Source organism: Hyalella azteca, unplaced genomic scaffold, assembly GCF_000764305.2.
Source record: "Hyalella azteca isolate HAZT.00-mixed unplaced genomic scaffold, Hazt_2.0.2 contig10325, whole genome shotgun sequence".
Classification (NCBI taxonomy): domain Eukaryota; kingdom Metazoa; phylum Arthropoda; class Malacostraca; order Amphipoda; family Hyalellidae; genus Hyalella; species Hyalella azteca.
In genome coordinates this window covers 43,366-59,808 of record NW_025940369.1, presented here as the reverse complement: position 1 = coordinate 59,808, position 16,443 = coordinate 43,366, and the positions used below count along the sequence as shown (strand labels likewise).

Here is a 16,443-nt window from a genome sequence, read left to right as displayed (position 1 = left end):
AAGAATGCTGCAACAAGTGAATACCCTAATGACGTGTAAATGTATGAATACGTTTTCAAAGCTCCCATAATCACCAAACAAGAAGAAGAAAAGGTTCAAACCAGAAACCACCGACATATACATTTATCCTATCTATATTTATGTACACTAAATAATTTGATACATTTAATTCAATACAATACTCATAAAAATACTAATCGAAAACATACAACCACCTAACATGCCCGCGCATATCTCAGAACAATCCACACACATATATTTTGCAGGATATCCCCATTAAACTCAATGCACGAATCTGAAAAATCAAAAACATATATAAACACCAGTGCGTAAAAAACACACCTTTACACAAAAATCCGAAACATACATAAACACCATGTTTAAAAAAAAGGTGGCAAAAGCAATTATCGCTGGCAGTCTGACAAGTGTTGTTTGTACGGTAATGGAATCTGTTGTGAGGGTTAAGATTATCGATCACTTGACTGCTCACCATCTCCTATCAGACTGTCAAAATTGTTATATTGCCGGTAGGTCCTGCACCACTAACTTATTATCTACGTTGAACAATTGTACTCGCATGCTGGACGAAAAGGAGCCAGTGGATGCATTGTACCTCGATTTTGCCAAAGCATTTGACAGTGTTCAGCATGAGCGGCTGTTGCGTAAAGTGAAGTCTTTGGGAATTGAGGGAAATGTACTCCATTGGATCAGAGATTTTCTAGTACCTAGGTAGACGACAACGTATCAGTATTAACGGAACCGTGTCAGACTGGGCATCAGTGCGCAGTGGCGTGCCACAAGGAAGCGTTCTTGGTCCTATTTTGTTCGTTGCTTTTACAAACGATCTGCCAGAAGTAGCGTCAAGCGTGTGCTCCATGTATGCCCACGACACATAAACTTATAATACAGTTAAGGATGCGTCAAATAAAGCGCAATAAAGTCTAGATCGAAAAAAAATTTGGGTGTTTATGTCGACCAGAAGCTGAAATTGTCTAAGCATGTTGGGACACAAGCTAATAAATCCAACAAATTTCTTGGACTGATCAGACGCTCATACGAGTTCATAGTTGCAGAAGGGATGAAGCAGTTGTTTGTTGCTGTTGTGCGCCCGAATTTAGAGTTTGGAAACGTTGTGTGGTCACCGAGATTTGAAAAGGACAATAATTTAGTAGAGAATGTTCAAAAACGTGCAACAAGGATAATTCCGGGCTTGAAGGGCAAGTCCTATGAAGAAAGGTTAAATATTATGAAGCTTCCAAGCCTCAGTTATCGACGTCTGCGTGGGGACCTCATTGAAGTATACAAGTATACTCATGGTTTATACAAGGTCCCAGAAGGCTTGTGGGGACCTCATTGAAGTATACAAGTATACTCATGGTTTATACAAGGTCCCAGAAGGATTACTAGAATTTGAAACAAGAACCAACACCTGGAACCGAAATGAGACGTTTTAAATAAAAAAATATCACTAATGTTGAGACGTTTTAAAGAAAAAAGGCCCACAACGGATTCCAATACTTTTTCGATTTACTAGTTTATTCTGAGTGACTTGTTCCTCTATCCACAACCGTTTGGATTTTATCGTCGCTTTATCAAAAAATTTCATGGTAAAACAACGGGTAAAAATTGCGTCGGTTGAAAATTTTTACACGGACTGAAAGATCTTATTGAGATCTATCAGATGAGCTGTTTAAACCCATATCTTGATTAGCGAGATTTTAATTTCCGAGACGCCTAAAATAATAATAATAATAATGTTTTTTACTTATAACTCAAAAAGTTTCAGGGACAGTGGATTGAAGTTAGAATGGGATTATAACTTAAGTTCTTGGTTACAAATTTGAATTAAAAAGAGACCTCTAGACCTTATGATTGTTTCACCGGATCCTCCAATTGGGCCACTTTTTCGCGTTTTTTTCGCAATTTTTCGACAACTTGAGGGGATTTGACAAAACCTACGGCTCGAATTTCATCAAAATGTTTTTTACATGCACGAGACCCCACAGAATAATTTCACTCGACATGAGCCATAAAATTTAACCGTCATGGAAATAGTTATTAAACTTTTTCTCAAGTGCATTTTTACAACTTTCAACATACGATTCCTACAAAAAAAAATTAGCCGTGACGAAAATGTTGGCCCAGGCCCAATTAGCTTAAATACAATTTAGGGCAGTAGACCACGAGGTTGGAGAGCTAAAGGTTAAAAACTAGTTTTTTCAGGTATAATTTTTGAAATCACGGTTCGACTTTTCTCAAAATTTTTTTGAATGCACGCAAGTGTTCTCGAGTGGCATACCAAATTGCAGAAAAATCGAACAATAACTTTGTCCGAAAACAGCAGCGCCGGATTTTCATGTTGAAGTTTCTGGGCGTTATGCACGATCCGGGATATAAGCAAAAGACGCTAGCCGAAAATTAGGGGTTTGACCAAATAAGGCCCCAAACACAAGCTCGCCGTCTGACTTGGCCTCAAGGCGAGACTCAAGATTAGATTTTTTTCAGAATTTTCAAGGGGGCCCCCGAAATTCGGCCCCTGTGAGGTAAAAGCTTCCCGGGCCTAGTACGTCGTGGGGAGTTAGACACTTTCAACTCATGAGGTAAAATCAGTGATTTTATGATGCCTGTAGATTCATTTGCAAGGATATTGCGTTGAGAGGAAGCAACTTCCGGAAGTGTAGTTATGACGAACTTGCATGGGATTTTACGAAATTTGTAGATAATTTCTTCGACGACAACGCTGGACGTGGCGTTGGCTTCATCGTAGCCCTCGATGAAAATTACAGGACATTGACTCATCAAAACATATTCAACGTTGCGCACTCCAATTTGGCTACAGGCTGTAGGAAATGTTTTCTTGATTACATCAGAAAAACTGCTGGATTCTGTGTCATGGCACTTGAAATGGAGGAAGAAACCATGCGTCTTACCATAGATTAGTTCCAAAATGTGAGCATTAAATGGAGAGTGATGTCCTACTCTAGGCACGATCAGCTTTAAGCTCATATGCATGGGCTGATTGCAGATCAGCCCATAAGGCTGATTGAGCCTATGACTTGGAGATTCGTAAATACAGATGTACCGTCCATCAAATATATTTTTTAATTCCAGGTAGGCAATCCTTTCTCTGTTCTCTTCTACAAAGCGATAGACTACAAAGGCGTCATCATCGACGCGCAGAGCAGAGTATTTATCCCAGAGCGCCTGGCAAGCTTCCTTCACCCGCTCCGCCTCAGCATCCGGCACGCGGTGCTGCTGAGCGGCCTCGCCTATCAACTCGTTTGCGATCTCAGTGATCCTGTCGGGCATCCCAGTGAGTTTTGAAGGATCATCGCACTGGTTTACGGACACCGCAGTTCTGAGCTCCTGCACTTCTTCCATAAGAAGCATCAAGTTCTCATAGTCTACCGGTTCACCCGAAATCAACTTCAGTGACCCCGCTGTGAGAAATTCGGAAACAATCTGAATTAGAGTCAGAGCATCGAATGGACGTGAATCAATCTCCTCGCAATTATATTTTTCCAGAGCCTCCTGCACTGGTGGGAATGGAACATCATAATTTATCGGTTTGTTAAATCCACGAAACTTGTTCGACAGCAGATATTTCATTAAAGTGTCCTGCGAAGGCTTGTCTGCGCACACTTTCTCCAGTACAAATCGCAACGCGGGAGGCAACACAACGTTCAGGGCGTACAGACTCCTGTACACGGCGTCCAGGTCCCCGCATGATGAGGCCAACGGACGAGCGTCATCCTCACCGACGGCAGAGGCTCCGGGGAGACTAGCAGGCGACATGAAATTTTTTGATGAGGCGGACCTGCAATTTTATAAAATGAAGATTAAATACAATTTGCAATCAATACTTGAAGTTCAAAGTGTCATGCATGCTGCTCGAAATTTCCAAATGAAATAATCTTGAAATATGTATGAATTATTTGATAAACAGGGCTGGAAACTCGACCTTTTCTCATTTCAATTTCGGTTTCTAAAGCGATCATTTAAACAACAAAAATTGTATAATTGCAAATATGACCCGGAGCATGCGCAAAACAAGATTCTTAGAAACAAAGTTCACAAAATTTTTCGTAAATCACTAAAAACCTTTCTCAGAAATGTCATGCAACGTGGAATCCCATTCGATCCAGAACCTGTGGGTACCAACCTGCTGGGTTCTGACTGGGGAGGAAGCGGCGGCTCATCGGTGAGAATTAGCAAGCAATCCTTCGTCTCTGTGTTCTCTCTGGATGGGAGGAGAACACTTGTGTATCACAGAAAAATAATCATCGATCTGATATGGTGAAAAAAGAACTACAAATAGCTCCAGGTAATTGTAGAAATCTAATTTCAGTGAGGAGAATGTAATCAAACTTAGCTTCCAAGAGTTTAAACAGGCAACTTCTATTTCAATTAACAAGAGACAACAGAGCAGCAACTGTCAGAATTTTTGTCTGATTGTCTACCGTCACCACCCATACTTGCTGTTGCGGTTACCACGTTACCGTCTGTACCGTGGTCTCACCAAAGATTGCCATGATTGTCTCTCACCAAAGATTGTCATGATTATCTCTCACCAAATTAAGATTGCCATAATTGTGTCTCACCAAAGATTGTCGTGATTGCCTCTCACCAAAGATTGCCATGTTTTTGTCTCACCAAAGATACAAAAAATAAAACAGCGAAAAGAAAAGAAAACATGTCAAGACAACGTAATGATTATGCAAAATGATCTTACTAAAACTTTGAGCAAGCACGATTTTAGCACATGTAACTGAAAGTTCTATCAAACGCTTATGGCTACATCGATCTGTCTGATTTTTGGTGGAGAGATGCAAAAAAACATAGGGAACAAATCCTGACCTTCCAAACATTTTTAACTCTATTACTTTTTGAGTTACAGCCATACAAAGTTGAGTATCGTTTTTTTTGACACCCTGTATAGTGTCGTTACTAATACCTTAGCTATTCTTGTTCTGAAATCTAACCTTGTCTAACTCTAAATAAGTAATTAAGAATTAAAACTCTCTCTTCATTCATCTTTCCTATATTAAGATATGCAATAAAGAACTTATAGGACCTAGTTATAAATTTAGTGTTAATAATTAGCTGTGCTCACGACGAAGTCCGGACATTTTTCTGGAATTAATCTATTGGTGAGTCAAGGTCTTAAAGTGGTCATAGATCCTAGCACAGCACACTGGAAAACTGAATCCAAACTAAATTACCAGCAACTATATATAGGATCACATCGAAGATAAAACATCAATATCAGCTGCTTATATTACTATACTAGCGGCTCAACCTCTAATTCCCAAAGTGAAGAGTAATGAATAAAGAATTACCCGGTTAAACTACATTTTGTATAACAGTGTATAGGTACTCCCATATAGCTCCATTTTTTAATGTTATTTTGAACTTTGAAGTTTTCAAAATGAATAAAATGAACCCTTGTCAAACTATCGATTACATGTAAAATTTTTACAACAAATCTTTACACCCACATTTTCCAATGTCTCGTGGTTCCACCGTTAAGAATGGGATTTCATCACCACGTAATATCTCCACATGTTAAGCATCGTGGATACGCGCCCAAACCGCATCTAGAGACTCGCATTTCCAGGGCCAGACTTCAAACAAACCTACAAACTTTCGCGAATATTAACAGATTTAAATACGCAGTGGCATGATCGAAAATTGCCGCTGGGAGGTAAACCAGTGGTAGATTTATCACTAATCATAGCGACAATATCATTGAGGTTGAATCAACCTTTTCAATGTTAAATGAAAATTGTATTCTTAAATTTACCTGCAGGCGACGTGAATATTATCCGGTTGCACAGTGATCACCAAAATTTCATCAAATACGTTTAGTGCAACAAGTTGAGCAGGTGGTTCAATGACTGCTTTGGTACTTAGCACATACACTGCACAGGCCTTCATGATATGAATGACAAACCGAAGTTTCTATGGATCTAGGCAGGCACTTTGGTTGAAATTCAGCTGTCCCACTGAACTTCCAGATGCACCATTAACTAAAAATTGTTTCTACAAGTCCATTTACCGAATTTTCAGCGCTCGACTGGGCCCCGCATGGATCTGCCGGTCCCGGAAGAGCGTCCTGAGCCCCGCCCGCTGCAGTTCTGCTAGCGTCTCCTGCAGCTGCGCTTCAGTCAATGCGCAGTCACACAGCTCCAGCCTCGGAAACCTGAGGTAGGGGGTTCATTCCATTAGCGTAGTTTTGAGACTGGACCAATAAAAAACTTATGTCTTAGATGACCATCGGAATGAAGAATTCCCACAGGAACCAGCCAAGCCTGTCCTCAACATTCATTTTAAAGAGTTCTGAACTAATATGACTTTGATATTTCTAACAAGGTCTACGGCTTCGTAGCTCTGGTCGTTGGCTCCAGAGCTGGTTTAAGAGTAATATATGTGGGCAACGGCTGCACGTCAGAAGATATTAAGTATTTCAGGTCCATCGTCTCGTCGTCGGTCGTCAGGCTTCAATCATGAAGGTTCGCAAATCTCAAACTTCGCAAATCTCCAAAAGTACTCGACATGATGTTCGTTTGCCCAAAGGCTGTATGTGCGAGTTTCTCGACCATTGGTGACCTCCGCAGCCCTAAGCAACGTGCGTTCTGAATATGCCACGGTTGTGCTAAATTTTACTGCTCGTCTTGACTAGACGCGAGTGCTTAGGATATGGTAGCACAGCGAAACTTGGTGCTGAATCGTGTGTGTGGCAGAGGATGAACATTCAGTGACGTACGACGTGATTTTTGCTATGTAACTCATGAACGTAAAAAATCTATAGATTCGCTCTTTATTCTCAAAAATTGTTTTAAAATATATTTCTAGTCCGTGAAAAAATGATCGAATGGGATGTATGAGGTCTTAATGAAATAATACTACTGCGTCTCGAGCTTCCTAATTAAAGGAAACTTAGCAAGGGTGTTGGTTCGGAAGCCAATGCTGCGCCATCTCTGTAGCTCCACCTTCACGTATGGTTTGTCAAAGCCTAATTTAGCTGCCATTTTTCTTGCACGTTGCCATATTTTGGACATAGTAGCATACGAGTCCAAAGACGTAGCTTCTTATAAAATAGTAGCTTCATCAAAAGAAATGCGTGGAAAAAGATCTTGAAGTTTGTGTCGACAAGGAGCTAAAATTTTCGAGGCATATTGAAACGCAAGTTAATAAATCCAATAAACTGCTTGGGCTGATCAGACGCTCCTACGATTACCTAGATATAGAAATGACGACGCTGTTGTTCACCTCTGTCGTGCCCCCGAACCTAGAGTTTGGAAACGTTGTGTGGTCACCGAGACTTAAAAAGGACAAAAATTTAGCTGATAGTGTTCAGAGACGTGCAAAAAGGATAATTCCAGGCTTAAAGGGCAAGTCTTATGAAGAAAGATTGAAGATTATGAAGCTTCCCAATCTCCGTTATCGTCGCCTACGTGGTGACCTCATTGAAGTATACAAGTATGCTCATGGTTTGTACAAGGTCCCAGAAGGATTACTAGAATTTGAAAAAAGAACCAACACCAGGGGCCACGGCTATAAACTAAAAAAACTGCCTGCTGTACAACTCATCCATGCGACAACATTTCTTCTCGCTTCGAGTCACCGACATGTGGAACAGCCTCCCGGAAGATATTGTTGACGCTCCGAGTATGAACGCGTTCAAGAACAGACTAGACAAAGCCATGCAGGAGCATATGTTTAGTCTTGAAATGCCTCGTACCCTACGGAACAACTGAAATCTAGAAGCGATTTTAAACCTAGCGTCCGTTGAAAAGATTTGATCAAAAGGCCAGTCTAGTCAAGAAAAGTACAAGAATCGGCGACAGGCCTATCTAGGATTATTCCTCAATGCCGAAGATACTATACTATACTAATAGCTCACGAGTTCAAGAATGTAGCACATCAGTGTAGTGTGTAGACTGTAGAGACTACAACCACTCACTATTCTTGATATGCGTGGCATGTTTTGGCAGATTTCTTATCAGTTACATTAGTTTTAATTTTTGCATTAGTACAGGCTCATGGCCAATTTAAACTAATACATATCGACCCAATGCAGTTGAAGAGGATATTTTTGGACATCCTCATGAACCGAATGAGGGCATGTATTTCTTCATGATTGTAATTTAAACACTATACCTGTTGTCAACTGGGGAAAGGCCAAGTAAGGTGTGAGTCAAGAACTCGTGCTGATTTTTGGCAATATGCTTCACCCGTACAAAAGTGCGAGGAGACACGGGGAGTGCAACAGCATTACCCTGACATGTGGAGAGTTCAACAATCACTCCTGCAAGGGAAATAATCTATGAAATGATTCATAGAAAATACATTGTCTAGGTTGTTTACATGTGGGAAGAGTTGGAGCATCATGTATACGATCATGTGAATCAAATCACATAATACCTTTTACCACAACTTTGAAAAAATTTAAATTATGGACTTTTTGACTATTTCATCAGTTTCCATGTTAACAGTTTCCAATAAAAGCTACGGTATTGCAAATAAATTTCTATTTTTCTACACTGACTCAAAACTTGATGCTTGTCTTGTAGGGGAGTCAAGTCAACGTGTGGGGGCATGACAATTATGAAATCTGTGTCGGAGGTTGCAACTTTTGCCAAGGTCTGAATGCTGCTTGTGTCCTCAATACAACCATGAAAAGCTGACAACACGCAACTGCACAAAAAAATTAGCCGTCAAAAATAAATAATTGAGAAGACTCAATAAAAAAAATTTAAAAAGTATCCACAAAATGGCTGCCAATTGTGTGTGAACTGCTCTCAACAAAATAACCTCTGTTGGCCAATGCACCTTGAAGAGCTCAAAGCTTCAACCACGTGGTCACTTGGTGTAAAACACTCGAGGTTATCTAGGAGTAACAAATCCAATTTGTTTGTGAATGTTCTGGCCACCTGGCGCCACGACTCGGGCGCTGGGTTATCAAGGAGCCCGACTCCGAGGGTGGCGGGCTGATGGTGAGGCAGCAGCGGCGCAATGACATCAACATTGCCTGCGTGTGCAAACCTCTTATGATCTGGAAAATAAAAATGGGTGATTATTACCTTGAAATCCAATCATCATCATTATTCATTAAATCTTTGCAAATTGTTACGATAATAACGAATCCGTGAAGATTATGGCGTATGATTATGATTAAGATCGCAATTACAAAAGCGTGTAAATTCTACATAGGTTTGATAAGTAACAACAAATGGAGCACAAGTGATGTATTAGGTTATGTATCAATGCTCATTAAAGACACCCGCAAGCCTTGGATCAAAATGTACCTGCTAGCTCACTATAATGAGAAAGTCTTTACTGTGAACTCCTTCATGTCACGCCTGCTCTCTGCTCGAGCTCAGGGTATTAGAGAGCAGCAGTATTTGAGAAATTACACATTCTTCTCTGTGAGTGTAGACAATGTTCAGAGGAGTAAAATATCGAATCGTAACACTTGAAAAAGAATAAGCAAATAGAGTGATGCCCACACTATCTGCTGTGGTCTAGAAATTTACGTTATATCAAATAAATTTTATATCGATAGAATATCTGGCAATTATTGCCAGATTTGTTGTATTTTATTTTCTGTTGATTTATCCTACACACCATTCATTTCTGTTCACACTTTCCTCTTTAATTTTGGCAAATAGAGAAGAATTATTGTTAACAAAACTGTCTCTAGGATGTGCGTGAATTCAGCAATTAAGGCAGGTCAACAGACAGAAATCGCATAAATTCAGGTAATGTATAAATCTTCTTCAATATTTTCTATATAATTATTCTATGTTGTTATGAGGTGATAGATATCATTGTTAAAAAGACTTTGTGTCCCCTGAATGACCACAAGGTCCATAAACAACCATCAAGAAACGGCTATCAAGGATCTCATTGACAAAATGAAGATTCTCGCTGATTCGATGGTATAATGTTGGTTGTGGTGATGGTGATGTTTTTGGTGGTGCCACTACCCAAATAAAAATTAAGGGTGGAGCACCGATGATAATAGGTGGCGATAGTAGATTATAGGTGGCGTAACGGTGGGTGGCCAGATCTGCCGAAAATCGACAATAAAACACCAATAAATCGAAAGAGTGGCGAGTAAAGGTGGGAGTCATCGATGAATCATCGATGATTTGTAGGGTCTGAAACATCTATGGCTCATTGCAGACAAATCTCTTGTGAGCCACCGATAACCGTTTGCCCAAACTGCACAGTGCACGAAGGTATTTGCCAATGTAATTTATCCAACGTAGAGAGGTGCTTTTGGGTTGCAGGTCATTCAAGATTAAGACGAAACCATGACTTGTGCTTGGCGTTCTGGCGTTCGTTCGGCGTTCTGAGACGAAACGTTCTGTGTGCTTAGCATATAAGATTAAGTTCTGTTAAGAAAATTTAGCGAAAATTTAGCGTGAATTCAGTAGGTATGAGAAAAACTGACAGATAGACAAGGTGTTCACAAATTTTCCAAACCAAAGTGAAGCCACTGGGCATGTATCACACTGCTTCTGATATAAATTGTCCGCAGAACAATGGAAAATTTTTGTCGCAAAAAATAGTTTCTCAAAAGATGACAGCGAATCAAATTTTTTATGTTCACATGAGACATTGAGTAAATTTATTACGAATTTTGCGTATACGCCAACTGGCTGTGTTGAAAATATTGCGATCAATTCAGACTAATTATTGTATCATTAAGTATAAATTGCATGGATCGATTGAGTGTGTTATATAATATAAACAATATTCTCAAATCGCCCCATTTATCTGAACTCTAAAGCCACGTCGACGTAGTCTGTAGAGGTAAGGCATCTCTAAAGCACAGCGGCTCGGCGGCTCCCATGCAAGCACAGCGAGCAGTCGAGTAAGCAAGCACACGTTCACACGAGTTGGGTTTACGGAAGTCGGCGTTGAGCATCGTACTAATCTTTACTATGACCTGCTTCCTACTAATCTTTACCATGTCCTGCTCGAAATATCTGCTTTCCGGATTATTTGCTCGTCAAAAAAGTATCATTTTTACGCAGAGGGATACGAATAAAAATTCGTCTTTCTATCGCTTACTTCGATAGTGGAATTTAATTATTTAGGGAAATTTGCTTAAACAGTCCGATAATTATTTCGATTTTAAGTCTAAATTGGGACGCCTGTCGGAGACCACCACTGCCGTGCTTCGAATGGACTATCATGATCCCTTCCCTGAAGAACGTAGCCTACAGCACATCTTGACTGTAATCTAAATTTTTACTAGAGTGGTCCTGGTATCTTTTGTACGCAAAAGATTGAAGATTATGCAAGAGAAAAATAGTGGCACGAAGTGGAGCAGGTAATTCACGCCTGAAATTTCAAAATAATCGAGTGATATCAATTCTTATTTCACGCAAGAATATTCTTTATGAAATATTTCGAATCAAACAGCTGTCAAAATTGGTGTAATGTTCACATTATGAAACTTCGATGCTTATTAAGCATTTTTCCGTAGCCTTTATTCTGAGCTGAACCATAGTTCGTTACGAATAAACGGAGTTTGTTTCAGTGGCTGTTTATTTGAATGTAGCAGCATGTTCAAATAAAATTGTTGATGGAACCATCTAATCATCACGGTGGTAGCACTAACTTCTGACATTCGATGAAATTAATACTTGCAATACTTCAGTCAAATATTTTTAAATTACTCTAGAGCCTAGTCCTCTCCTATAGCCCAACGGTAGAGGCTCTGCTTCGCGTGTGGGAGACCGGAGTTCGAATCCTGCAGGCAGGGAGTTTCTTCAACTCGATTTCTCACGAGGTATGTGTATGGTACTCTGAAAACATGTTCCCGCTACATGTCTGACATTGTTCTTGTACTATAATGGTAGATATATGTACGCAGCCCTTACAACGCTGATTGTGTGGAACTATGTCAGTAAATACATAAGCATCGGATTAGAAACTAAATCAAAAATTTTTTAAGACTTCATTTTAAAAAGTGGCCATCTGTGGCTCGTCAATGTGCCACTGGTGCCAATGGGTAGTTATTTGCGGAAGAAGAGCTTTACGGGTAGGGGGGCCATAGGCAGGTTATAAGTATGGTAAAGGTGGTGCACGCCACCCTTAATTCACTATATAAATCATAGCTGCTCCATCTATGGCGTCCGCCTATTGCCATCTTAAAAACATAGGTGCTCCACTCATAATTTTTATTTGGGTAGGAAAGTGATGAAAAAGCAAGAGGTAGCACAGGGTGGCCATACAGTAGAAGATGAAAATAGGAGCATAGTGCATAATTAGGTTGTTTCTTTGTTTGGGTTTAGGTTTGGATTAAGTGGGGATGGGAGGCAACCCGTCCGGGCTTTGATTGATTTCTGTAGAGGAGTGAGGGGTGAATTTGTAGTTCGATGCAATATTTAAAGTAAGACGATTGAGTACTGTTAAAAAATAATGTATATAAAAATAATGCGAACTTTCTATTTACAGGCATTTTGCTTCTTACTTTTTTGGTTTATTTTTATTAGTATTTTAAATGATGATTTGATGGGAGGAGTGGAGATAATGGTTACGTTGATGAAGGTGAAGGAGGTGAATCACTCGAGACTCGGAGAAATGTCAGTTGGTTTAGTGGTACAGGTTTTTGATCACGCCTTTCCCGTGCTTCACTCTCGGCAAGTCGTGTCAGGACTCAGACTCAGGCCGTCAGCGTCATCATGGTCTGAGCAGTGAGCACCGGCCGACCAGACAATGCGGAGTGGCGGACGTGTCGTAATGTATATGAAGGTGATGTGGGTGCTGTGTATGTTGTGTGATTGGTGGTTATTTGTACAGAGGTGTAGGTTGGGGGCCTATTACGAGTAGTTGGAGCTTTTGAACGACTGGTATTGCCTTGCAGTGGCGGCTGGAGGGAATGTTAAGTGGTTGAAGAGCTGGGGGTCGTGTGATTTTATGGTGTGCCACGTTTCACGACCTTGTTGGTGGACTACCGTATTTATGGTGGGAATGTTGCATTAATCGTGCTGTGTTCGTAACGGTATGAAATCGGACCAGCGTATGTTTGCAATGAATTTTATGACTTTATTTTAGAATGTTTGCATTTGGGAACTTGATGTTTTAAACATGGTGTGTAGGGGTATATCGACCTAAATGAGGTACGATCTAACAAATGTGAGGTATAGGGTGTGTTTGTTTACGTTGAGTTTGAGGTGATGAAATTTATGTATTTTCAGTGAATTTGTGAGCTCTATTGCTTTTCTTTCACTTATCTGGGACCTAAAGCTGTGCGTTGTGTAGTGTAGTTCTATGATGGTTCCTTTGTCTAATGGTATTTAGTGTTGTCAATGGATAATTTCAGATGCTTTTCGCCTCGTGAGGGAGATGATTTTGGACCTGGTTGTGCTAGTCATGTTGAACCATTTATTTTCAAGTGTATTTATCTGTTGTATGGCGTGTTGTGTCTGTTTTGCTGTGTATACAATGCCAGAAGTGAAAGCTCCCAAGCACTAAAGGTACTCAAGAAACGAGCTACCTGTATCGAAGTAGACTTCAGCAATCGCTGCCGCAATGTGTTGCGAATTAGGGCAGTTCCGTACAATTGTCTCCCAGAAACGCTTGTCAACGTCTCCAACTGCATCACGCAGGAGCTGCCAGTTATTCAAGAAGACAGTGCGATCCTCAGCAGCACTCAGCTCCATGAACACATTCGTGATCACTTCTGAGTGCCTGTTTGAATTATTAGTCAATTATTATTTTTGAGGCTAATTCATAAGTAAATCACACGAACAATCTGCATATGGTTCTGCTCATTTCTGAACAAAAATATCAGTCATTATGAAAAATAAACCCTCTGACAAAATTGTACTACTTATTACTAAAATATAAATGATTTGCTTTCTCCATTTAAAGTCTGTCTGTATAGTTGCGTTTGAATGGTGAATGAATCCCAAACATTACCAAATGATTCGGATGCATTTGAGGAAGTGATAAGGTTGCGCAGTTCTAGAGTTTAGGAAAGCTTCCAAAACTTCATAATTTTAACAAAACAGCACAAAAAGATAATGTGTTCAGTGACACATTCATTAATTAGGTCAAATTAATTTATTAAGACCTAAATTAACTAGGTCTCTTTATAAAATGATTTTAATTTAGCCCTTTGAAACGTAGGTGGAATCAGGCCTGATAAAAATATTATTTAATCCTCTAACGACAACCGCATGAGTTTTCTATGTCAGAGACAATGTTAAGAAACTCAATTAAATATTTCTCAACAGAAAACTCACTGGAAAAATTCAATTTTCTGTGACATCAGGATGGGCGGTAAGGCATTATTCGCACGGAGCTCCATTAAGACAGGCTTGGAAGCAAACAGTTCTTGTATGCTCGTGTGATGAAAGAAATAGGTGCACGATTTAGAATTTTTCATTGGACGTTTTATTTTCAATACAACACCCCGAAGAGCATCAGGATCAAGCGTCCCAAGCACCCCATATTCTCTGAGTTTTGATCTGATACTGCGTATCAAATCAACAACTTGCCTTGCAGAGAAAACGAAATGACGTTCACATGTCATCTTCAAGGAGAAATTGCCTAAGTCTTGAAAGAAAGAATCGATAAGGCCAGCCTTGTCAACAATGGAGTGGGAAGCCAGCTTTGACTGAATAATTTTCTCATACAGATCATACGTGACTTGAGCTACAGCAGCATAAGATTTCCAATCATTTATGTTTTCAGGAAAGTTCCAGACTAATTAAGTGACAAAAGAGAACCAAATTAATGGGACGAACAAAAAATTTTTGAACGTGCCGTCCAAGAGCGCTGAAGCTCTTTCCAACTTTCTCAGCATGTGGAGTGACATGTTTTTCATACTTTTCCAAAAACCTTAGTTGGTCATCTAAATCACAAATTTCCGATATCTCATATTCTTGGAACTTCACGCCTTCTCGCTTCAGAAAGTCCATGAGCTCATCAGCAGCACTTGGCCTGGTGGTGATGATCACACGACACTCATGGTTCCTCATTTTGTTCACCATCTGTTGCACAACCTTATACGAGTCTTTATTACATTCATCAAAACCATCAATGAGAATCAAAGGGTTAGACTCGGTGATTCCTTGGATAACAGTTTTAGGGCCGAGTTTCTGGCACACTTTCTCAAAGTTTTCTTCTACTACATCAGCAAATTCTTTTGTAGAAACATCCCTGCATTCATAGTAAAGTAACAAATTGTGATTCTCCAGATTGAGCATTTCTACCTCTGCATCTGAGATACCATGGTGCTGTATCACCAAGTTCTTGGCCAAAGTGGATTTCCCAGACCCGGACTCGCCAATGACTACAATGAACTTATCGTTCCCAGTTAGGAGTTCGGTGTAGGAGATCTTGTCTTCGGGTTGATCTTTAGGTTTCTGTAGTGTCAATTCCAGGGAATGGAAAACTTTCGAGCGTTCAACTTTGTCATCGCCAAAGAGCAGAGTTTCTTCAGACAACATCGCTTCCCACATGACTTTAGCTTCTTTGTTTCCATAAGTTTGCAGAAAGAAACGACAATAAGCCTTAGCTTTTTCATTATCTGTGCGCACTTCATCCCACATCCCATCTATCTGGGTTTTGACTCTCGTTACTTCATCAGCAGGGATGCTGTACACGTTGCCAGCTTCATCTATCACATCACGCAAAGCTTCGACAATTTCATCAAATTTATTAGGGTCCACAGCAGTGTCCTCTTGATGCACGACATCATTCCTGTGTTTTTTGGCAGTTGTTAGCAGACATTCTAGTTGGTTAGGAACTCTCACCTGGAGAGCGTTTGTGTATGTTTCTTTGGATTTGAAGATCTCGCACAAAAATGAAAACATGAGAGTTACATCATATTTTGATGAGTCTTCCCGAAGCATATTTATTTCCTTAGCTTTAAGTGTAACTTTAGGCGTCTTAAACTTGACTCCAAGCAGGTTCTTCAAATATTCATGTTTAGATTCATAGAGCTCCAATTTTTCTTCAAAGTAGTCTGCATAAGTCTGCCCTTGCTGCTTGTCGCTGCATTCCCACTTTAGTACGGCTCTGAAAACTTCACACATGGGAACTTGGACGGCAAAAATGTTCTTGTACCTGTTGGCTTCCCGAGGTGAAAGCTCAATCCCTGGCACGAGAGAAATATTCTGAGCGATGGTAGCCATATTTGCCAGCTGTTGTGTTTATCTGAAATTAATGAAATAATAGTTTTTACCAATACAGTATATATTGTATTTTCCTTATGCGAGCAAGTGAAATTGTTTCAAAGATAAATTGTGATGTGTGGTGGAAGATCTTGTATGATGATGTATGATATTCCTGCTCAGGGAACTTTTCGTTATATCTTGTATCAAGTTGTAGTTTATTATGTTTATTAATGTGAATGTTTTATAAAAATATTAGAAATTATGGTAAAAGCATGATAAATGAAGAACCTTGTAG

At 39.9% G+C, this 16,443-nt stretch overlaps 1 protein-coding gene across 1 annotated transcript; it reads right to left on the bottom strand.

Annotated features, from left to right (window-relative positions):
- Window positions 1-1,429: 1,429 nt before the first annotated feature.
- On the bottom strand, window positions 1,430-16,166 carry LOC108680404. Its single transcript, XM_047882390.1, has 7 exons — window positions 14,794-16,166; window positions 13,520-13,713; window positions 10,873-11,019; window positions 8,836-9,058; window positions 6,059-6,202; window positions 4,163-4,240; window positions 1,430-3,817 (listed from the first exon to the last, which is right to left on the bottom strand). The coding sequence occupies exons 1-7, from the start codon at window positions 16,164-16,166 to the stop codon at window positions 2,491-2,493; spliced, it is 3,486 nt and encodes a 1,161-aa protein (XP_047738346.1). The 3' UTR covers window positions 1,430-2,490.
- Window positions 16,167-16,443: the final 277 nt, after the last annotated feature.